This window comes from Amaranthus tricolor, chromosome 3 (genome assembly GCF_026212465.1).
Source record: "Amaranthus tricolor cultivar Red isolate AtriRed21 chromosome 3, ASM2621246v1, whole genome shotgun sequence".
Classification (NCBI taxonomy): Eukaryota; Viridiplantae; Streptophyta; class Magnoliopsida; order Caryophyllales; family Amaranthaceae; genus Amaranthus; species Amaranthus tricolor.
The window spans coordinates 7280137-7303603 of record NC_080049.1 but is presented as its reverse complement, the minus strand read 5'-3'; the positions used below and the strand labels follow the sequence as shown (position 1 = coordinate 7303603).

Here is a 23467-nt window from a genome sequence, read left to right as displayed (position 1 = left end):
GCTGAAAATGTTTTACAAAGGAACAGAGCAAAAGAGAAGAAAAGTGATGCAAAAGTTTTGTAATGAAATTTGATACATATTCACTCTTTTGGCATCAGGTTTGATAGGAAAATCACATTACTACAAGGTTTGCGGCATTAAAAACTAGACTTCAAAAGTTTTCCAGTTGCGCAGTTTGTGCAACTAGATCCATTTACCCGTGTACTAAAAATTAACACAAACTTTAAACAGTTCTTGATGTCTAATTTCTAATGACACAAACCTTGCATTATTGTGATTTTCCTATCAAAAATTATGGACAAAGGGGTAAACATGTATTAAATTTCAGTTTTTAGTTAATTAATTAATATTAATTAACCCAATTTTTTTCTTTTTTATTAATATTCTTGACTTGTTTAATTAATAATTTTATTTTTAGCTAATAAACATTAATTATTTTTGCTTTTTAGTTAATTTATAATTTATAATAATAATTTAGTTGAATAATAATAATTTTTGTTTAATTATTACAAAATTTAGTTAAATTAATAATATTTTAATAAGAATGAAATAATTTTAGTCGAATTAATAATAATATTAATATTAAGTGCAAAATCATTTATTTAATGATTAATTAGTTGATCAAATTCATCAATCATATTGTTTGATGTTAAATTTTTAGTTTAGAGCGTTTTTAGAGAGAAATTAGAGAGAAGGTTAAATGAAGTTATGGGCAATATTGAAAATTCAATGTATAAAGGATAGCGACACAATGAAAATGGTGGCGACATTTAATAAAGCCGAAAAAAGGTCCCAAAATAAGTTTCGAAACATTTTAATTCTCAAAATAAGCATTTTCTTGCCAAAGCTGAAGTCAGAGATTTGTTTGTTTACTTAGAGTGAACAAAAAGAAAGACAATATCATAACGTTTGACGAGACAAAAAACAATAAATGTTAATTAGCTATTATCAATAGCGAACAAACAAATGAATTTTTTTGGTTTCTTCAAACGTTATGAAAGGGTTATTTTGAGAATTAAAATTTTCCGAAGTTTATTTTGAGAATTTTTTTTTGAAAAAAAACTCATTTTATTCAATTTTCCCATTCCAATAGTACTAAATTACTAATGCTTCCAAGTGAGCCTAAATATTGATCAACTAATAAATTGTAAATACAGCTTTTGGTTATTTGGGTTGTAATGAGAAATTTTCTGCCATTTAAGCGTACTGTGAAATGAAGCCTTAATCTAGTAATTGAAGCTAAGGACAAGAACCTATAAAATGGTTTACAATGATGTAAAAATCAAAATAAATTGTTGATGTGTTAAATGAGAAACTTTTTTCCACCAAAATAACAAATGGAAATAGGAGTCAAGTAAAATGGAGGGCTTCTAGCAGAAGAAATGGAGTATATCAAATATCAATTTACAGAACTCGATTGTCATGTCTATGCTTACACAAAATGAACTCGGAAAATGTATGAATTAAACTCTATCAAGGTGAAACGGGGAAGAAAGAATAGCACACCGCATATTGAAGATATGCAATCTCGGAATACAGCTTGAATCAGAGGCGCGAGCAATATCAACTTACATTAGGCAGTATCAGGCGATCTTTGCCTTCCACTAGCTTTGCAGATCGAATGATATCGCCTGTTTTTATTTGGGGAAGAATATCTCGCCCCACTGTCGTGTAACTACGCAATCAAAAGCATTAGTGATGTTAGATAAAATGATGCAAGGATGTTGTGTTAGGCCGTGACAATTCGTCACATGATCAACCCATGCGCCCACTTGTGAGGACACACCCATGGGGCACTCGTGGGCTTAGACCCACAAACCCACGAGTAATGAGCGTTGACTTGCATACAAAACATGATGAGTTTCACTCTTTCCCAAAATCATATGGTATTAGGAGATTCAACCATCAAGTATTATAATCAAATATGTGGAATTTTACTCACATATGAAGTATTTCCAACATGTTGAAGGTAAAAATTGTTAAAAGGAAAAGGAAAGGCATAGAGCTTCAAAGGCATACCCGAACACAGAGAATTGGCCTTCATCAAATGAGAGTCCTCCCAAGCCAGACTGGGGTCGTACAAGGTCATCACATGTTCATGTACAACTTACCCATTAGTCGAACGAACAAGAAAACCGATAAATATATATTTATGATTTATGGAGTAAAGACTTACATTGCGCTTGTCATATAGATAGAAGAAAAACTGATTGGGTGACGAATACTCTTCAGAAACTTCACTGTGAGCCATCACAACTGATCCATAGACGGATAAAGGCAGGACCGGCAGCTCACCATCCTGAAAAGCGAGAAAATTATGCATCAAGAATGGGTAATAGCACAATGAACATCGACATGCTTGCTCGAGTGTTTGACAAGTTCTGAAGGGAGTAAAATTGGATAGCGATCAACGTACCTGTACACTTAATGTCGTCTTGTAGAGTGGCTCGAATTGCCCAGAAGGCATTATTTCAAGGGGAACACTGTAGCCAATAGTTGAATCCAGATTGTTGTCTGAGAGAACAGCTTGACTAGTGCAATTGAGCTTTGTACCATCATAAGTCCCATCGATTACCTGATAATCTTGCGTAAGTATGCTATATGATAAACAAATTTTCTCGGGCTAAATAAATCTTTTAAATAATGAAGAAAATAACATGTTGGCTTGGCGAACTCAAGGTACATTGATCATTCTAGTATTGTGATTGACTTTCCATATAGTCAATAAACTCTGACAATTTAGTGAAACTTTCATGGAGCCGTTGCTTGCTCGTGTAGGGTTAGCCAATGCAGTCCAGGATGCATAAACCCATACACATTTGAAGTATAAAAAAAACTGATAATATTCACAGAAAGATTGAAACAAATAAGCAAGTTTAACAAAAAAAAAATCAAATAAAAAAGCTTAAGGGAAACTTAATTCCTAAAATAAGCGTCTCAATGTCCTAGCTTAAGGTTAGGTATGTTCACAATTACTAACAGCGAAAAAAAAAAACTAGTCAAAAAAGTCAAAATTCTTTGTTCACTGTTACTAATAGCAAACAAAAGGGAGACAATGTCATAGCATTGGAAGAGACAAAGAGGGCGTTTGGCAATTAGCTGTTGGCTATTGGCTGTTGGCTTTTTTAGTTGGCTTGTTTGACTAGCTGAAAATGTTAGTTGTTTTTGTTGGCTTTTAAGTTAGCTGACAAAGCTAGCTGTTTGTGGAGATGTTTGGTAAATTTGAGTATTGGTTGTTGGTTGTTTATTAGAGAAAAAGTAGGCCAACAAGCCAAAAGACAAAAAAAAAGCTAGCTGGAACAGCTTTTTCATTTTGGCTTAAAAGCCAACTTATAAGCTGCTGTAAAAGCCATTTACCAAACACTTTTTTTGGTTGTTTGATCAATCAACAAGCCAAAAGCCAAAAGCCAACCAAAAAGTTAAGAACCAAACACTCACAAAAAATTGAAATCATGTTTGGAAGAGACAAAGGAAATATGAGCAATGTAACAATGAAAGTTGAGCCCAAAAAAGGTAAGCCTCAAATTGGATCAATCAGCACAATAAAAATGAAATTTGACAAGAAACGTTTTGTTCAAGTACCTTACCAATTTAGCAAAATTCCCAGCAGTCAATGGTGCCGAGTATCCATCAATTACAACCTGAATACATCAATCATTGATAACGTCGGCAAAATAGTAACTGAAGAAAGAACTCCAAAGCAAGCATTTCATAGAACTCAATCTACATTCTACATTTAATTCAGATTTTTCCTACGAGCGTAACTGCATAAACTTCACAAGCACCCATCTAGGCTCCTAGTAGCTTTGTGTGTGCATGGTGTATCCGTATACATTCGTTTCGATCCTTTAAAAAAGAAATATATAATCATATTACAGCACCAGGCAAGGGATCCAGTAAATTCTTTCAAGTTCTACAGAATTTAAACTCTCTCACTAGTTGAAAGTACTCCAGCCTTCTAGAAGCCTAAAAGAAACAGTTTGAAGCATACATTTGACGAATCAGTTCTCCAAATACTCTTTTGGACAAAAAAGTTAAAAATTTAGAAGGAACAAGTTAAAAACAGAACGAGAAATTAAATTGCTTCATTTGACTCTTATGGTTCTTTGCATGAGATATATAGTACCTGAATAGTGGCTGTTTTTTTAGCTTCACCCGCTTGTGGAGAAAATGTTGAACCGTCTACTTTCTCAATTGTAAATTCTACTGTCCCTCTCCCATTCAGCCTGCAGATAAATTTAAGTCAAGCAAAGCTCTTGCGATATAAATCAACTTAAAAGAAACCAAATTATAAGCATTGCTTTTGAAGCAATGAAACAATCGATCAAAACGACAATCCAAGTGTGAATCTTCCCTCTTCTTAGTTCCTTCTCGCCAACAATAATATAGTAGAGAAGTCATTGAAAACATGCCTTGGATAATTTGAATACTGCTGAGGCAACAAAAACGACAATCCAGGAGCCTGTTGAATTCAAAACATGTTAATAATTGTTGCTTGTAAATATGGTGTGTTTCTAATGAAGAGAACTTTCTAGTAGATTAAGTATCAGTATCCAAAATACCTGTAACAATTCCAACTCCGCAACAGTATCTAATGAAGATGCGAGGCCCACTGAAACTCTATCAGCATTTTTATCTTTTATGCAATCAAGAAGTGCTCGCAAGCCACCCTGAAATGAAATGTGAAAAGGCAGTGAAACTTGAGTATGATGTTCACAACATAAGATCTCGAGTTTTGTATGTTACAAACTGAGACCCCATCTGAAGCTGAATTCATAATTCATAGCACCGGAAAATGCAGCATTATATACCAAAAGATATTTCATTTGGACTTTAATGACGGTAAATACATTGGAACATTTGACATATTACTCTTTTCTTCTTCCTCTCTACCTCCCTCTATTTTTCTATCATATATTTATCTATATACAAACAATCACACACATTAATGGGTGTTATGAGGGTTAAGAAAGAGAGGGAATGGAAATCCGTAGCAGCTCTGGAAGAGGATAGGTTCTCCATGATTAAATTATTATTCTAACAGGGGAATGGCAAATAACAATGCAGCTTTGAATAAACATATAGAAGTATCACGGTATATCAAATTCCAAATTATGTTATCCAAGACACACTAACGGCTCGTTTGGTTGTTGGTAACAAATTGTTGTAATAGGAATGAATTGTAGTCTAAATTTTCATGAAGTTTAATATGTCGTTCCTATGGTAATGAAAATTTGATCATAAAAAAATTGCTTGATCACAAAAATTTGTTTTGAGTTCACAATTTTCTATTACCACCTAATACCATGTTTTCAAATGGTAATGTACTAAAATGAATTTTGTAAAGAAAATCAGATGATTGAAGTAGAACACGCATAACAATTAAATTTGTCAAGAGATTTTCCCACCAAGACTATACTAAATTTTCAGCACCGTTCCCACCATTTAATATCGACTACCATACTGGCCATAAAGGTACATTAAATATAGAACCATGGGAAGACAGAAGCAGCAACCTTCTCAAAAACATTGAGAATAATATCCTAAACAAGTATGAATTACCTTTCCTTCAATTAGAGTTGTATACAAAAGGGAACCCTTTTCCTTCGATTCAGCAGGAATACTTCCCAAAATAGCTTCTTTTTCATCAAGCGCTACCTGGCATGTGTAAGGAAAACAAGATATACTATTAGCAAGATGTAAATAATTGTCAATCAAAACTGCATTGTTCCCTTATATACCAGAGCACTTTGTATAAGATGATAAAAAGCTTTCCAAATGCACCAAATTTGAAATACTGGAACTTTAAAAGAGTTCTTTATTTAAAGTAAAAATGAAGATCTCATAAGCTTGGTGGAAAGTAATGGATGCAGCTTGCGATCACAGATGAAAAGGCCTCAACACCTTTACCTGATAGTGACTTCAACTTCAGCTGATTTGAACTTAAAATAACTTAATGCCACAAATATGGAAAGAGAAAAAATCAAAGCCTTTCATACTTAATAAAAATGAGAGTGTAAGAAATAGAATGTCAACTTGGTTTATGTCATAGCTGTTAGCTATTGTGTTTATCTATTTGATAAGCCATTTACACTAGCCATATGGCATATATAAAAGAAAATTTGATATTGTTTGAAGCGGAGCTTTTGCTACTGTAAATAAGTTGACTCCTTGTTAGCCTCAGTCCGAGATAGGTTAAATGCCACATAGGCAAAACAGTTTTGTGTTGTAAATGAGCTAGCTCCCGTTATAATATTTCCATTCTAAAAAGAAACTTGTGTACTAATTTGATCATGGCTGTCATAAGTCAGGTTAAGACAGAAAAATGAGAGTTTCACCACTTGCTGCAACCTGCAATGCATGCGAAGGATACCTTCAAAGCTTTCTTTACATTTCCTTCCATGGTTCCGTATGGTTTTCTTTGAGGGATCCTAAGCAAGTATGAGAGTTCCTCCAGTGACTCCTAAAGAGAACATAAGATAAGCAGCCAAAGCAAAAAAGACGAGTTAAAAAATGATAAACCAAATGCTCTCTCAGAGAGCACACATGCAAGCATGTAACTAGGCTAGAGAGCAACCTGTATTGTTTTCATATTTGTGTTTGCTGGGATGGCCCTTCTTAATGCAAGTTCCCCGGTCCTAGGAACTTTAGTATCTGGAGAATAAAGCACTGCTTCCGCCGGAGGAACAGAAATAGAATCCCAATTGGTAACAGGTAGTGGAGCTGAAATTTGAACGACAAGAAGAACTGCAGCCAACGCCCTTTCAAGTCTTCTCAGCCGTTGCTTAACCATGGATAAGTATGAGGTATCTTGTGAAACAAGCTGATCCCTTGGTTCCTGCATGACTGAAGTTTCATTTATGAATTGGGATAATCATGAATTATTGTGAGCTTCTTTACTTATTTTAGAACGAAAATAAAAGGCAATGATGCACCAACTGAAAGATGAACAGAACCAGCTAAAAACACGGAAACCAGCAAAGACATCACTCTTGGTTCCAAAATGTCGGTTCCTTTCATATATGTAACCAAAGACGTTGAGATACCCAAATATAAAAGGGATAAACATTACGAGAGAGTAGAAATAAAGCAAGGGAAATTCAACAAGAGGTTATAAACAACATACTTTCATTCACATGGCATTCCACAACAAGAAACAAAAAGGGCAGGCATTTCCACAGAGTGAGAGTCTAGAAAAGGGTTCGACCACAAAGGTTGTAATGTAGAAAAACATTGTTTTACATTTCTACAAGAGGCTTCGGGGACTCAAACTTGTAACCTCTTTCAGACACATGAAAAGGGTCGAATAATAGCCATATTGGATGTGAGCTGGCCTTCCACTCTTCCATATTTTTTATTGTTCTGTTGGTGTCTCATAAACCAAGGATTAAGGTGGTAGATGGTGTGACTTTGCCATGTATTGTCAAGCACAGAAAATTATACAAGGTCTTAAGTAAAGTAAATAAATAGAAGTTAGTTTGTTAGTTTGTTTCTTTTAGTTGTTATGTCGGTTGTTTATTGTGAAAAAGGAAGTTAGCTATTTTCTTGATTGTTGTATTTTCCCCCAAGTCTTACATATATAGGATAAGGGGTGAAAAGAGGACGCAGTTTTGAAATATTTTCTGCGTGTAACGCTTGGGAGTTTAAAGAGGCTTGAACACCCCTAGTGTACTGATTCTTTCGTAACAATAGCAGAATATTCCAGCCCTTGTCTTGCATATCATTTGGACAATATCAAATTAAATTTTCCAGAATCTTGAAAGACTTGAGGTGAAGTTATGGAAAGGGAAGTAGGCGAGTAAAGTGGGAGAACCTGATACAGCACTCTAAGAACTCAGAACTAACAGCCACAGGGGCCCTCAAACGAGCACTGGGCCACTCAAATGAGTGTCCCTGGACAAGCTGTTGTATTTGTGACGCCGATGCTACTGAATTGTGTGCCTCAAACGAGACACTTTTTCTCGTTCGAGCATTAGTACTCTGCTATTTTTACGGGACTTAAATGCCCTAATCTTCCCCTACCTAATCTCATTTATCTACCAACTTAAGGCATTAAACAAGTGTTTTGAGACCCACATAAAACTAGTGTTTAGTGAGATGATAGAGAGCTATGATTCTCTTTAAAATCTTGGTGAGTGCATTCTACATTAGTGTTGGATTAATCAATGTAATCAAGAGCACTAAGGAACATCGCTAGGATTGTCTTCAATTGTTTAGGTGGATTTTATAGTCCAAGAACAAATAGTGCTTGGAATTTTCCCACCTCCCAAATGTTTGTCTTACTTGTTTTCATTTCTTGCAATTTCTCATTTCATTGTTCTTACCCTTGATTTTGGCATATGCTCTAACATGTATAATAAATGCATATACTAGATATGAGTATATGACGTTAGAGATCACAATAGCTAAGCCTTCATCGTATTTTGCTACAATCATAAGTCTAAAGTGTACAAGTCGCACCTTTTGAAACTTGAAATACAATACATATTGAAAGAAACAAAAAAGCTGCTATGAACTGATTAGTCGAACTAAAACAGTAAAATGGAAATAAAAATAATAAAAGGACAAAAGTAAGATTATATCATAAATTGGATGAACAAAGAAAGACTACAGGCCTAGAAATGGTAAAAGAAAGATAAATCAAGCACTTCGAGAAGCTTGAGGTCTCCTAAAATGAGTATAAACTCACCCACCAAATGTATAACAAGATTTATGAGTATAATAACTCTCTAATTCCTCTTATTTATAATAAAGCTACCACTTAATACTAACTTATTTCACAAGTTTTCCCTAACATAACAATTGCCTATTTTACCCTTTCGTAAGCCAAGTATCCAAAATATCAGATCATTGTAGAAGCCAGCAAGCTGAACTACAAACCACCGCAAACTTTGACACCAAATCAATCGGCAAGAGTAAGGTAAACACACTTAAGTTATAATATACTAAGCAACATTACCATAATTCTAACATGGGGTTTAAAGCCATCTACGGTTTCTGAACACAACTTTACGACTCTGAAAACACCTCACGGCCCGTTTGGTAGGTGGTAATAAATGGTGGTAATGGGAATGAAAACTAATGTAATTTTGGTTGAAAAATCTTTTGGCTACCTTGATGGCCATGCTTGTCCAACTTCAATCATTTAATTTGTTTCATAGAATGCATTCCAATGCATTACCATTCGGAGAGGTGATATTAGGTGGTAATGGAAATTTGTAAACAAAAAAACTTTTTTGTGATCAAAGTTTCATCACTATGGGAATGACATGGAACTTATGATGAAATTTTACGGTGTAAATCATTCTCATTACTAACATTTAATAACACTAACCAAACGGGCTTCCACCTAACATCGGAAACTAGAACAACAACAATGCCAAAGCCTTCATCCCAACAATATGAAGTCGGCTACATGACCCAAAACAAATATTCTAGGGAAATCAACATTAACAGAGATTATTTGAAGTTTATACTGAAAACCCATGACACTCATCAATAATAACAGTAATTTGGCACAGCAAAAAACAAAGAGAGTGCTACAACACAATGTACCTAAAAATGCTTCCAGGGTAGAGATGCAAATGGCCAAAAGCAAAATCATATCTAGATTGTTTGAAGTTTACCAAGACAATCAATCAGAAATCCTACATTGATGGAAATCATTCATAAAAAATATAGTTCAAAACATAAAACTTCATGGTCCCACTCTATCCAAAATCAAATTATTACATTATCCCAGAAAATGCAATTAGCATTATGTTGCCCGAATGTAAAATTACTTTGGTCGACCAACAAGAGCACAACATACAAATGAATCCAAATGCAAGAATCATTCATTCATTCTCACCCATTACAACAATTAGCAATAGACCCGGCTAAGAGACACAATATCTTACCCCAAATAGCAAACCCCATCAAATGAAGTAAAGAGAAACAAAAGCATCATAAATTATATCCAAAAGAAGGGATTATCAGAAAGAACCAACCTTTGACGAGTAATGGGCAGATACACGGGGAATAGTGGAATGCTGGCTTGGATAAGTTCCAACTGGAGGGTAGAAGAAATGGCGATGAAGAGGGAAAGTGAATTGGGACTTCATAGAGATTTTAGAAGATAAGGAGAGGGAAATGGAAGAAGATGATAACTGCGACGCCATTGATGAACTGAGTTTGGAGAAACGAAGAGAGATAAAGCGCGCTACCAAATGACCTCATCTACAACAACGTTATCTCAACTCAAACCCCAAATCAGATTTATCTCTACTCTCACTTAAGTTACACTAATTTCTATTTTAAATTTTCCACATGCATTATCTTCTTATTCATAATAATATATTCCGTCAAATTATTGATTAATTATAAATAATAATTAATAGGTGTATTTTTCACGGTAAACTTTACTTTCTCTGTTACATGGAGTATTTGTTATATTTGACCTTTTATGCAATTTAATGTAATATTTTGTTCATTTATATATCGAATTATACACATCTAAAAACTATAAAAAGCAAACATTATGAAAGTATGCGATTAGACGATTTAAACAAGATCTCACTTGACTATATTTTTACTTAAATATTAGCAAAATATATAAAATAAGCTTGAACGATGAATAGTGGCCAAAACCAAAATGTAGCAAATATTTCAGAACGGAAGAAGTATTACTTTTGTAGTTTCATTTATTTTTTCACACTTGTCAACACAACATTTTAACTTTTAATAATTTTAAATGTACGTAGTTAATAATTATGAAAAGTTAATAATAATAATTTTTACATTGAGACAAATGAAATAAGATCTCATGACTTGAATATATTTTAACAAATAAATTAAGAATAAAATACAAATTAAGAAGAATAAGTGAATAGTAACCTAAAGTAAATGGGACTACTACCAGAAAGAATAGGATAGTAATAGTTGCTTACAATTGTACGTCATTTTGACCCAAAAAAACGAAAAAAAAAAAAAAAAAATATATATATATATATATATATATATATATATATATATATATATATATATATATATATAAAGAAACACCCTTAATCCCACCCCCTTCACTAAACTCATCACAACCCCACCCTCTCAACCTCCACTGCACTTCCCCCCCTCGGTGACTCCACCACCCTCCCTTACCCTGTTCACTCCCCTTCGTGACCAAGACCTCATTCCTAGTCCTCACCTCCTTCTTGCCCATTGTCGTTCACCAAACACTCAACCCACCCAGCATCAATAGAAACATACAAAAGTTAGTAAATTTGGGCAAAAATTAAAAGAATGAGATTCAGAACACAAACAATCAAATCGAGCAACAAATAAGGTGAATTATTAAGAAATTGTCCAATTTCAATAACCTGGATCAACAAAAGTGAATAGCATAAGAGTGAGGGGGCAAACACAAAGAACAAAAGATAAATTTTTAAACCCTAAAATCGAAAATTAACAATTTCTAAAGAGCTAGGTAGGGGTAGGGGAGGAGGTGGGTGCGTTTCATAGTGGATGGTAATTTGCATAAGGGATAGGGGTGTCCCACGGTGGAGGGTTGTGGTGCTGATAGGTCGTCGGAAATGGTGGGTGTTAGTGGGAAGGTAGGTGGGGCTGTGATGGTGAGGTTTAGCAAAGGTAAGGGTGGGGTGGTGCATAGGTGGAATGAAGGGGAGGGTGTAGACATAGATATGATACCTTAACTATTTCTATCTCTGGCTAGGTCTTTAGAGAGGTGTAAATAATGCAGGTCAGGTCAGATATTTAATGATCTGTGAGAAGGATCGAAAGCATCATAGTAAAGGGTAAGAGAAATCGATGAAGACCTATAAGAATGTAGAAGGAACAAATAAAGAATATAGTACACGTAAAGGGTAAAAATGAACATTGGTGGAAAACTCACCTTAGAGGTTATATTTTGCACGGTTAAAGGTTAATCAAAAGTTGACACTCCATTGTAAGAGAAAGATGAAAAATTATATTATTCAAGATAATTTTTCCTGTTTATAAATAGATTGAATTGTTTTTTTTAATCTCAATTATACATTTAAACTCTATTTAATATATCATCAGATTTCCATTCATTCTTTTTATTTGATATTATATTTTCACAGTTTTCCATATCTTTCTTAAAAATAAATATTTTCTTTTTAATTTATTCTCATTGAGACTGAGGGAATGCTTTCCAAAATACTCCTTGAATTATTGACAAAGTAATGCTAATTATGGTAGCTTGCCCACTACTTTATCAACTAAAGTCTTAAATTCAATTTTCGTTACAACTCTTCTTAATCTTGGTCTATTATATGCTCAAGAAAATATTATGCTACACAAAAATGCAAATGCAACTACAAATCATTATGAAAAAAATTTTCTTACATTTTCAATTTTTAACTGAGAATGTCAACGATTCACTTTTTTGTAGTGCAAAATCGTTTTTTTAACAAATATAATAATTAAGAATCTGAGCGGTTCTTTATCGTCCAAAAGTCACTTATAGTTATTTTATTTGAAATAAATTAATTAAATTTCTTAAAATAGACAATGTGCGCTATTTAGACTAAACACAGAAAAAAATATGAGCCAATATTAATCGTATGTAGATGATATATTGAAAAATATGAAAATTTATTTAAAATGAGCATTACTTTGGATAAACTAGAGAATTTTTGTGTTCTATTTTAGATTTAAACACAAAAACCAAAAATACGAACCAAGATCCTACATTGATAATATATTGGAATCTTACGTATGGTATGGGATTTAAATATAGGAAGTTAAGGAAAATTAATGGTCTTACGTTAAGTAAGAATGGGATCTTAGAACAATAGCAGCTTAACTGGTAGTTTTTAGAGCTCGTGGATATCATAGAGATAGTGCAAAACGATAGTTGATGAAAGGCGAGAATATATATATATATATATATATATATATATATATATATATATATATATATATATATATATATATATATATAAAATCAAATTCTACCGAGAACCATGCTTTTATGAGAACCGTGAGAACCAATCTGCCTGATAAAAATGTGTTACTTTTTTTACAGAAAAGGTGTTACTTTTGTTTTAAAAATGATTGGTACTTTTTAGCAAAAAAGTGTTACTTTCAGAAAAAAATATATTTAAAAAAAATAAACATAATACAAAGTAACACGTTTTTTTCGAAAAGTAACACCTTTTTGTGAGTTTTTTTTCAGAATTTTTTTTCTTAAAGTAACATTTTTTTGCCTAAAAGTATCATCTTTTTCTTTAAAAGAATGTAATACTTTTTTGTCTAAAAATAACACATTTTTAGTAAAAAAGTAACACTTTTTTGTCACTGGATCTCGTTCGCGTGTATATATATATATATAAGAATGGTTCTCACTGGATCTCGTTCGCGTGTATATATATATATATATATATATATATATATATATATATATATATATATATATATATATATAAACAATAAACTTTGTTTCCCTTGAAAAGTATTTTTGTCAATAAACTTTATTTATTTATAGCTAAACAATCTAAAATTTTGTCAATCGTTTCTCAAGTATAGTATTCGATTTTCTGGTTCAATTTTTATGTAATATTGTTAGTCATCTAATAAATCAAATATATAGTCATATAAAAAAATATATCTAAAAGAACAACCAATTGCCATATGTTCTTTTCCTTCAAATGTACTTTGGTCAATAAAGTTTGTTGTTTATTAATATTTAAACAATCAAAAATATTCCAGATGGTCTCTTATGTATCTATGAGTAAATGTATTAGAGATAGGCATGGCCACGGGGCGGGTTACCCGGAACCGAACCGGTCCCGAACCGCTTGGAACCGGAACCGTTTGCGACAGGTTCCGAATCGCCCCGAACCGCGAAACCGTGAAACCGCCGGAAAAAAAGTTGCCGGAACCGTGAAACCGCCGGAAAAAACCATCGTGAACCGGAACCGGTCCGGGAGAACCGGTCCAACGGTTCCATTGAACCGGTTCTGGAACCGGTCCGGTTGAACAGGCCCACTGGTTCCATGGAACCGGTTCGCCAAAAGTTACCGTTTATGACCGTTGAACTAGCCGTTGCATTTTTCATTATAAATACTCATCAATTTCAATCATTTTCATTCACAACTCATCTCTTCTCCTACTCTCTCTACTTAATTCTTTAATTACGCAATTATTCTCTTAATTAAATAATTAGTCTTTTAATTATTTCTTAATTTAGTTAGTTACATAATTAATTATTTATTTATTTCTTAATTCTATATTTCTATTATTACTTCAATATTATCAATCATGTCTTCATTTTTGAAAAAAGCCACAAAAAAAGTTACTAAAGTGGCAAAATCATTGGGAGGTTCCAGTTCGTCCAAAAGAAAGGCCACTTCTACTCCGTCGGTATCAACAACACCTTCCATTAGTAATTATAATTATGAACATAATTATCCGGAAGGGTACGACCCGGAGTTACATAATTATGCAGAAAAAATGGAAAGAGAAATACAAATTGATGAAGAAGAAGAACAAGAAGAGGAACCAACGACCCCAATTGGGATAAATATATCTCGACAGTCATCAACAAGATCACATGAAGAACAAGGAGAACAACAACAACAAAGACAAGCTCGTGGTAAACGAGTCAATTTCCAAACTATCGGTTAGTTTTATAATTTTATTCTTCAAATTAATTAAACTTTAAATTATTTATTTATTTAATTATAGTTTTATAATTTTAAATTATTTATTTAGATGAAGATGAACCAGTAAGACAACCTTTTCCGGCAATGCCACCTCCTAGTGGTAGAGTTGTTTCACATGTGTGGTCGTATTTCACAAAAGAACCAACCGAGAATCCAGATATTTTCTTATGCACTTGTCAAATTTGTGAAATTCAAGGAGTAAAGTCCTTAGTTTCATACAGTTTCGCCAGAGGTAAATACTTTTTAAGTTTTTTATACATACTGACATACATAATACATTGATACATTATATATTCATATTTTATAAACATTTATTTATTGTGTTTTGTGAATACGTGTTTGGTGGTGGTACGGGATCTTTTAACAAACATTTGGCAAAGAAGCATGGAATCACAAAAGAAACTCATGCAGCAAGCGGGAGCGGGACCACAAGTGGAAGCCGACAGACACAATGGGACATTCCCATCACATGTATGCCTTTTAGATACAATCGTAATGACATGATTGATGAATTTTCTAGGTATGTAATTTGTGATGAATTGCCTTTTAACCACGGTGAAAGTAGGGCATACGAGCGTCTCAATAGAAAAACTTTGCAACCACAATATAGAGCAATCCCTAGGAGCACTCTTAAAAGACGCACAATTAAATTATACGAATCAATGCGCTATGAATTAGTTGAAATGTTTAAATCGTTTAATGGTAGGGTTAGCATAACAACTGACATTTGGTCTGCTCCCCCACATTTAGAACCTTATATGTGTGTAACAGCACACTGGATAGATCGAAATTGAATTATGCAAAAAAGAATAATTGCTTTTGAGACAATGCCAGAAAGACATACCGGTGAAAACATAAAATATAGATTAGTAGAGATATGTAGAGAATGGAACTTATTAGATAAAATATTTTGTTGTTCAACTGATAATGCAACCGCGAACATTAAATGTATGGAACTTTTGTTTAACGAACCTGCTTTTAGTTTAATCCTTGGGGGTAGCTTATTACACATACGTTGTTGTGCGCATATAATTAACTTATCTTGCCAAGCAGGCATAAAACAATTAAGTGATTTATTAGAACCAATTAGGGATATAGTGAAATGGCTTAGGATCGGAAAGATAAAAAGACGATATAAACAATTATGTGACCAATACCAACTTAAAAAAGTGTATTGGTCATTAGATACTCCTACACGTTGGGGCTCAACCAACGATTTATTAAGAAAGGCGATTGCTTATCGCCCAGTAATAACACAACTATATAGTGAGTGTACAGATAGTTTCATAGCTGATGACACTTGGGAATTAGCTATAGGTGTACATAACATATTAGAAGCGTATGACCACGCGACTAAGAATTTTTCTTATGTTTATGAACCGAACGTTCACTTAGTAATAAGTGAATGTATTACTATTTTTTATCATCTCCTTAAATATACACATGAAGATACTAACCCAAAATTGAGGCCGATTCTTGCAGATATGATGGAAAAATGGCAAGCATATTTTACCGATTTTCCTTATATTTATGGAATCGCAACCATTTTGGACCCACGTTTTAAAACTGAGGTCCTTACTAAAGTAATAGGATTTTATTACCAATCGTTAGATCGCCCGTCTACTGATGTACATAATTATGTAGGAACATGTAAAAAATATTTAGCAGAACTCTATGATTTTTACGCTAGTGTATATAACCCGAAACGCGATATGTCTAGGCGTGCTAGCGTTTCGGCACGTCCCTCTTACTATAATTCGGTAATAGCCAACATAATGACTCAAGATGATAGTTTTGTAGGATCATCTTCTTCTTCCTCGACCTCATATTTAGAACTAGATAGTTATCTTAAACACCACTTTGAAATAGACCAAAGTATCTATGATATTTTGGAGTGGTGGAAAGAAAAATCTGTTAAATTTCCCATTTTATCGAGAATTGCAAAGGATATCCTTGCAATTCCCGCGTCAACAATTGCGTCGGAGTCTGCTTTTAGTGCAGGTAGAAGAGTTTTGGACGAAAAGCGATCTCGTCTTGCTCCACATAGTATTCAAATATGTGTTTGCAAGAAAGATTGGGATCAAGCGGAGATTCAAACACAAGGACTAAGGAATGATGATGATCAAGACGACGATGATGATCCATGGATGATGATGGATACATCTGCATCATCGTCAGGAGGAGAGTCAGCGGAAGCATCTAATCAACCACATGATGATGACGAAGACGAATAGGATCAATCCGACAAACGACAACGATAAATCAACATTCAACAACTATAAATAAAAGGTATGACAAAGAACTACGTGGGCTTTGATTCCTTCGGGATACGTAGGCAGCTTAGTATTCATTTGGGTACTAGGTTCAAGTCCATTTTCTCCCTCTTTTTTTATTAATCATCTTTATCGACATTATCATTGATTTGTTTCTTATTAATTTATTTTTTTCATTCTTTTTAGTAAATATTTCAATAACGATGACAACTTGACATGCAATGAATTTCGCTAATAATCAAGTAATCATCAAAGGTACGTCCGCGATATTATAGTATTTTTTTATTATATAAATATTTAAAGAAAAAATAAAAATGGAACCGATGGTCCGACCCGCCCGTCCCGTGAGTTGGAACCGCCGGAACCGCCAAGGAACCGTTTGGAACCGCCCAGAACCGGAACCGGAACCGTTCGCGACAGGTTCCAAATGGAATCGGAACGGAACCGGACCAACCCGGACCGTGGCCATGCCTAATTAGAGATGAGCAATGACTTCAAATTTGTTGTTAAATTGCGTAAATTTTTTGAAAAAAATTACAAGTCATACAAAATGTGCAACTTGACGTAAGCATTTTGCGCCACTCATATTTTTTTCATAAAATTTACAAAATTGAAATCATTGCTTGCTCTACATTTTTAATGATGAATTTATTGTACATATTATTTCAATGTTAACATTTTAGTTGATAGCTTGTTTTTTATAGAGAATTAGACCGATAAAAGGATACAATTTAAAAAATTTAATATATAAAATAGAAAAAGTTACCTTGAATAATTGAATTTTTTCATGATTTTCCTACAATAATCCCAACTATTGATCAACCATGAATAATCCCAACTTTATGAGGTATTTGCCTAGAGTAAACTTAAGTATCTGAATGATCTGCTATAGTAAGTAATTTACCAAAAAAGTAAACTGAAAATTAATATAAAATTAAAGGAAAATTTTAAAAATTTACATAAAAAATTCTAAAAGCATTTGAACATTATTTTTTTACATGTTTTCGACATTTATTTTAATTTATCTTTTTTTTAAAAAAAAATAAACTTTCTATAGCAGGTCATCCGGTTACCCGAGTTTGCACTACAAATACCCTATAAAGTTGAAATTATCCATAACTAATCAATAACTAAGATTATTATAGAAAAATCATGAAAAAGTTAAATTTTTTCAAGCAATTTTTCCAATAAAATATGGGGACAGAATAAAAAGATGACAACCAATATTAATCCCCTAAATTTTTTGAAGGTACATGACTCCTAGATTTTTCAAAATCATTATTATGTGTGCTAACCAGTAAAGCACGGACACACCACTTGACACCGGACACGTGTCGGACACGGACACGCGACGGACACGCAAAAATCCGTGTCCGACACGCCAAATGAAGTGTCCAATATTTTAATATTTTTTCGGACAAGCGGACACGGCAAGGACACGGAAGGGACACGGCAAGGACACGTTTTTTAAAAAAAAAATAAAAAAATAAAAAAATTGAAAACAGAGTACAGAACATGAGACACACTCGAATTCCCTCTCAATCTTGTTCTAATCTTTAATCTTAGTATTAATCTTAAATTCTTAATCTTAGTGTGAAGCTTACATTTTGTTTTACGAGAAAGTGAAGCCTTGATGAAGGTACTTCTTTTTTGTTTAAAAAATCTGTGTTCCATTTCTTTCGCTTAGAGAAATGAGGAAATTTAATTTAAAAAGAGAAGACATAAATGATGGTTGAAAGAGAATGAGATTGGGAATCAAGATGCCCATTTTTGAATTTGGTATGTATTGTTGGGGATGGGGATTGTGATTGGGATGGGGACTCATCACTTGAAGTTGAATGATCAATTGATCACTGAATATAAGTTAATTGTATTACATATTTCACGAAATTGAATATTACAGACAGATGCAAATCGTATTTGTTTATTGATATTGATCAAATACGAGCCAAGTGAATTTTAGTAAGTCACAAGGCTCACAACTTTTGTGGATGAAACTACTTTTGTAACGGAGGATGATGATGGATGTCATATTGATCAATTTATCTTTTATTTTCAGCACCATTTTCCAAAATTATTTTTTGGCGTTTGTTTTGAAGTATTGATTTTACATTGGATGAAAAAGATAAAAGAAAATGGGTATTTTATGTTGCAGAAAAAAATACCCATTTTCTTTTATTTTATCAAAGCTGCTTTGACCTTTACATATTGAAGTAAATGGTATTGAGAGGGAGTCAAGACTGGAATTGTTTTATTTTTATACTCTTGTGAATATATTATATTAGGTCTCTGAAGGTACATCTAAACCTTTAATAATTGTTTTATACTTTTAATAATTGTTTTATTTTGTTGTAGAATCTTAACGAATATCCATATTGTCGGTTCAGCTCATCCATGAAAGGTCTCTAAATCTTTTTCCTTGACATAAATCAAGAAACTCCCAAGGTTAAGATTGATATGGGAGCAAAATTGCAAGCTTAGCTTGACTCAAAAGGAGCGACAAAAAGTGCTCAGAGAAAGGAAGAATTTGGTTACAGAATTTGAGTCAAACCTAAGTTATTTCCAGTCTTTGTATGAATATGTTTAGACAAGACGATCCATTACAGAATTTGACTCAGCTTACCAGACATCATCTTTTCTGCACCTCGATTCAAACTTGTATCTTGTAAGATTGAGTAATTGTTTTAACATACTTGGTCTATGTTATGCATTTGATCAGGCGAAGTTTGTGAAATAAGTATATTTTGTAAAAGAAGTATATTTTGACAAATTAGTAATTAAAGGAAGTCGTTGATGTAGAAATGCGAATTGTAGATTGTGCTTGATTTCTTTGAAAGGGATTTGAAATGTATTAACAGACATATATAAACTACCAAGTGACATCAACCTAAGTCATTGTTTGACGCAAAGTAAAATATTTTAAACTAAATGGATTCAAGTTTTATACTTCATTGAAAAATCGTAATTATTAAAAACTCCACCCTAAAAACAATTAAATCATGGAAGTCAATTCAACAACACAAAAACAGAAAGTTTCAAGTTCATGCACCAATCACAATGTTTTCAATGATAATACCTCATGATCGTTTTCAATGATAATCATCTTGTCAAATAATCAAAATGCTAAAATGATTCAGATGATTCAACGAATTTAGATACAAAGCAATAATTGTTGTCAAATGATTCGTTATTGAAATCAATTGAAAACCCTAATTTAGATACAAAGCAATAATCATTTTACACCCTCAAATTCCGAAATCAATTGAAAAACCTGAAATTCCCAAATCAATTGACAAATTCATAAAATTAAAGTTAGAAAGCTACCTTAATCTACTTCATTCATTAAGAGATGACTCAGTTGTTCTCGAACCACGTCAAATGATGTGATAGAGTATGGCTGGAGCAAGATATCAATGTCTTTGACGGTTATTGTGAATCCTGAAGAAAACAGGAAAAAATCCCTAACAAACAAATGCAACAGTAACACAAAAAATTAGTAGACGCAAAAAAAAAAGCAAGTAAAAAAAAAAAAAAGAATACCCTCCAAAAGTATCTTCTTCAAAACAATCATGAAATTGGCTACTCCCACCGGCCTCAACATTTAAATCTCTGGAAAAGTAGTTTCAACCAACATGAAAATGCAAGAATCCGCACAATAATTAAAGAAAGGGATTTCACCATAAAAGTATATATATGAGTGTCCTTTTATTAATTCTCCAAAATTAAGAAAAAAATAGCATAATTCGAATTTAACCATTTACAACATTACTTATATTAGAAATAGAACAGTATGACCACTAACAGATCAAAAACAACATCACAGTCAGCAGAAAATTCAAAATAGCAGCAGATTAGATCAAAAACCTTAAAATAAAAGTGAATTATAGAACTAACTGAAAAAACAAAATAATTGGTTCGAAAACCTAAGTCTGCTTATGAAATGGAGAAACCATATCGAATTTAACCATTTACAACATTACCTATATCAGAAACAGCACAATATGACCATCAACAGATCAGAAACAACATCACAGTCAGTAGAAAATTCAAAACAGCAGCAAATCACCAGGAAAATCAACACAAATCAGCAGAAAAAAATAAAATTGAAGACCAATAATTTCCATTTGAAGCGAGGAATTGAAGATGAACCAATTAAGAGGGAAGCAAGAAGATGGGGAAAAGTAGGGAGAAGAGAGAAGTAAGAAGATGAAAAACAACAAACAAAAAGGACGCAAAACTCCAAAAGTCAATCAAATTTCAATCAATATCTAAAATTTAGAGCATTATAACTACCTTATCAAAATTAGAAGTCATATCTAACTGCCAAAACAGTAAAGCTAATCATAAGTTATGCATCACATTGAAATTAGTTAAACACATAACCATGAACGATAATAAAGAACAGACATACATTGTTTCCCAGGCAACAAGACGTATTCATGGCATCCTTCAATTCTCAAAGAATCTCTAGCAAAACTTCACAAAGCAGAAGATACTAGCAATGAAAACGATGCCCACAACCTGTAATAAAAAATATCATCAACCACAAAAAATTCAGAATATGCATCACAACGTTTTTTTTTTTTACAAAATTCCAAAGCATTTCATAGAAGAAATAAGAACCAAAACACTAAAATAGACGACACTAAGACCGCCGGTATAAAAAACCTTGGGAAAGGAACAAAGCCATTGGAACGAAGCCCTAACTGTAACAGGTCACCCAAACAACACGTGAGCAAACTATGTTCAAAAATCATACGCAAACCAAAAAATCAAAGACATCCAAAACAAGTTCAACACAAAATAGCCCAAGCAATGTAATTGTCTACGTTTGATCGCGTTTATTTATAAGTTTAACTAATTTATTACAAAAGTTGTCTCCACCTACAACAACCTATTTGTGCAATGTTTTTGTTGAGTTTAATATTTGATCCAAAAATTAAGTTTAAATTTATGCAACTAAATGTGTGGGTTCAATCATGAAGGGATTCGAAAATATTCGTCAACAAGAAGGATTTGTGGAGGAAGTAGTGAAAAGAAGCATAAAAATGTTGATAATGAAGGTAAGTTGGCTCAGTCGAAAGAGGACTTACTGTGCAGCATAATTTGTCGGTTGATATACCAAAGAATGGCAAACGAAGCAGTGAAGATGAAATAACGGAAGTGTGCTTGATGGACGTTGTCAGGTGAGAACATATGGTTGGAGATTGGAGATTGGAGATTGATGCAAGAGAAGCTTCTCTTCCTTTGGACAGAAAAAGTACTTGTTATGTGAATGTTGATGCTGAAACATGTGCAATTGAATCTGATTCTTTGCAAACTACAGAAGAAAACATAAGTTATGAAGCTCTCCGGAATAGTATGTTTTTGAAAGCAACTTCACTTTGCATTAATGCATTATTAAGAAGGTTTTAGGGGTTTATTTGTTATATATATATATATATATATATATATATATATATATATATATATATATATATATATATATATATATGTTATAATATATATATACATATATATATATATATATATATATATATATATATATATATATATATATATATATATATCATTAATTCAAGTGAAAATTTTTATTACACACTTTTTTGTTGGTTAATAATTTTGATATGAACGTCGAATAGCGTTTGATTGTTTGTAAGACTAAGATTTTTTTTGCTGGGATAGCGTAGTAGGATATATTGACTGTGTTTATCAATTGATGTATAGTTTTATTTTTATATGTATCATAAACAAAAGATAATCAAGTTTAATTCTTTTTAGTTACGAGGCTTTAATTAACTATGTTCAAATTTTCTATGTACTCTTAATTTTAGAAAAAACAAAATACATGTCATACAAACACTTTAGAACAACTATCACTTTACTGATTCAGATGCTAAACAAGAATCTGCATAATACACAATAAATGTTGCATCAATCCATAAATTTCCTTCTCACTTCATATCAAACTCAAACTTAAAAACTTCCAATGTAAGTACTTAGTACTTCTATTTACTTGTAATTATATTAGCAACTTCTTTTTGACCTACATTATGTACCTTTAATAGCACCATCAAGTAAAACCATTTAAAGCCTCATCCTTAACTTCACGTCGTCAACATAAAATGCATAGTAAATACTTTCGCTTTAAGCTGATTTTTTTAAGGAAAATAGGATTTCTTGGGGAAGCGCGTACGTAGTATGCGTCCCACCAACTAGTAGTTATAAAACCATCCTTTTATTTGTTTTTCTCACTGTGTAACATCTCGAGTAGCACAAAGTTATGAAAAATAATTATGATTATAATCTAAATATGTTTGAATTATAAAACTGGTTTGTTAATAATTATGTGGTAACTATTACGTGTGACAATTTAAAAATTAATATATACAATTTCTAAGTTTTCCAATTGACTTCACATAAATCAATACGCTAACACGACCATTTATTCAGAATTAGTATATGATTACCACTTTAAATAAATTATTATAAATATGTGATTGTCAC

The 23467-nt window shown here is 32.7% G+C and overlaps 2 protein-coding genes across 4 annotated transcripts; one reads left to right on the top strand and one right to left on the bottom strand.

Annotated features, from left to right (window-relative positions):
- Nucleotides 1-1278: 1278 nt before the first annotated feature.
- On the bottom strand, nucleotides 1279-20601 carry LOC130807314 (peptidyl-prolyl cis-trans isomerase CYP37, chloroplastic). Of its 3 annotated transcripts, XM_057672474.1 has the most exons (13): nucleotides 20501-20601; nucleotides 20285-20421; nucleotides 6578-6846; nucleotides 6374-6463; nucleotides 5563-5658; nucleotides 4563-4670; nucleotides 4413-4462; nucleotides 4127-4226; nucleotides 3588-3641; nucleotides 2417-2575; nucleotides 2177-2299; nucleotides 2020-2069; nucleotides 1279-1675 (listed from the first exon to the last, which is right to left on the bottom strand). In XM_057672474.1, exons 3-13 carry the CDS (start codon nucleotides 6842-6844, stop codon nucleotides 1564-1566), a joined length of 1209 nt encoding a protein of 402 aa, XP_057528457.1. In that variant the 5' UTR covers nucleotides 6845-6846; nucleotides 20285-20421; nucleotides 20501-20601; the 3' UTR covers nucleotides 1279-1563. The 3 variants fall into 3 exon arrangements, with proteins under 3 accessions (XP_057528457.1, XP_057528455.1, XP_057528456.1); XM_057672472.1 differs by lacking the exons at nucleotides 20285-20421; nucleotides 20501-20601 and adding an exon at nucleotides 9990-10325 and having other exon boundaries at nucleotides 6578-6838; XM_057672473.1 differs by lacking the exons at nucleotides 20285-20421; nucleotides 20501-20601 and adding an exon at nucleotides 9990-10131.
- Nucleotides 14031-22118, top strand: LOC130808291 (uncharacterized). Its single transcript, XM_057673770.1, has 3 exons — nucleotides 14031-14644; nucleotides 14737-14907; nucleotides 21946-22118. The coding sequence occupies exons 1-3, from the start codon at nucleotides 14284-14286 to the stop codon at nucleotides 22116-22118; spliced, it is 705 nt and encodes a 234-aa protein (XP_057529753.1). The 5' UTR covers nucleotides 14031-14283.
- The last annotated feature ends 1349 nt before the right edge of the window (nucleotides 22119-23467 follow it).

Bases quoted from the DNA above. Each gene is read 5' to 3' on its own strand.
- LOC130808291 (XM_057673770.1), top strand. From the start codon at position 14,284: ATGTCTTCATTTTTGAAAAAAGCCACAAAAAAAGTTACTAAAGTGGCA. The intron at 14,645-14,736 runs GTTAGTTTTATA...TTATTTATTTAG, and splicing joins AGTCAATTTCCAAACTATCG to ATGAAGATGAACCAGTAAGA. The intron at 14,908-21,945 runs GTTTCGCCAGAG...TCAATCATGAAG, and splicing joins AAAGTCCTTAGTTTCATACA to GGATTCGAAAATATTCGTCA.
- LOC130807314 (XM_057672472.1), bottom strand. From the start codon at position 10,160: ATGGCGTCGCAGTTATCATCTTCTTCCATTTCCCTCTCCTTATCTTCT. The intron at 6,839-9,989 runs GTTGGTTCTTTC...TCAGTCATGCAG, and splicing joins CTGCCCATTACTCGTCAAAG to GAACCAAGGGATCAGCTTGT. The intron at 4,463-4,562 runs GTATTTTGGATA...TGAATTCAACAG, and splicing joins CGGAGTTGGAATTGTTACAG to GCTCCTGGATTGTCGTTTTT.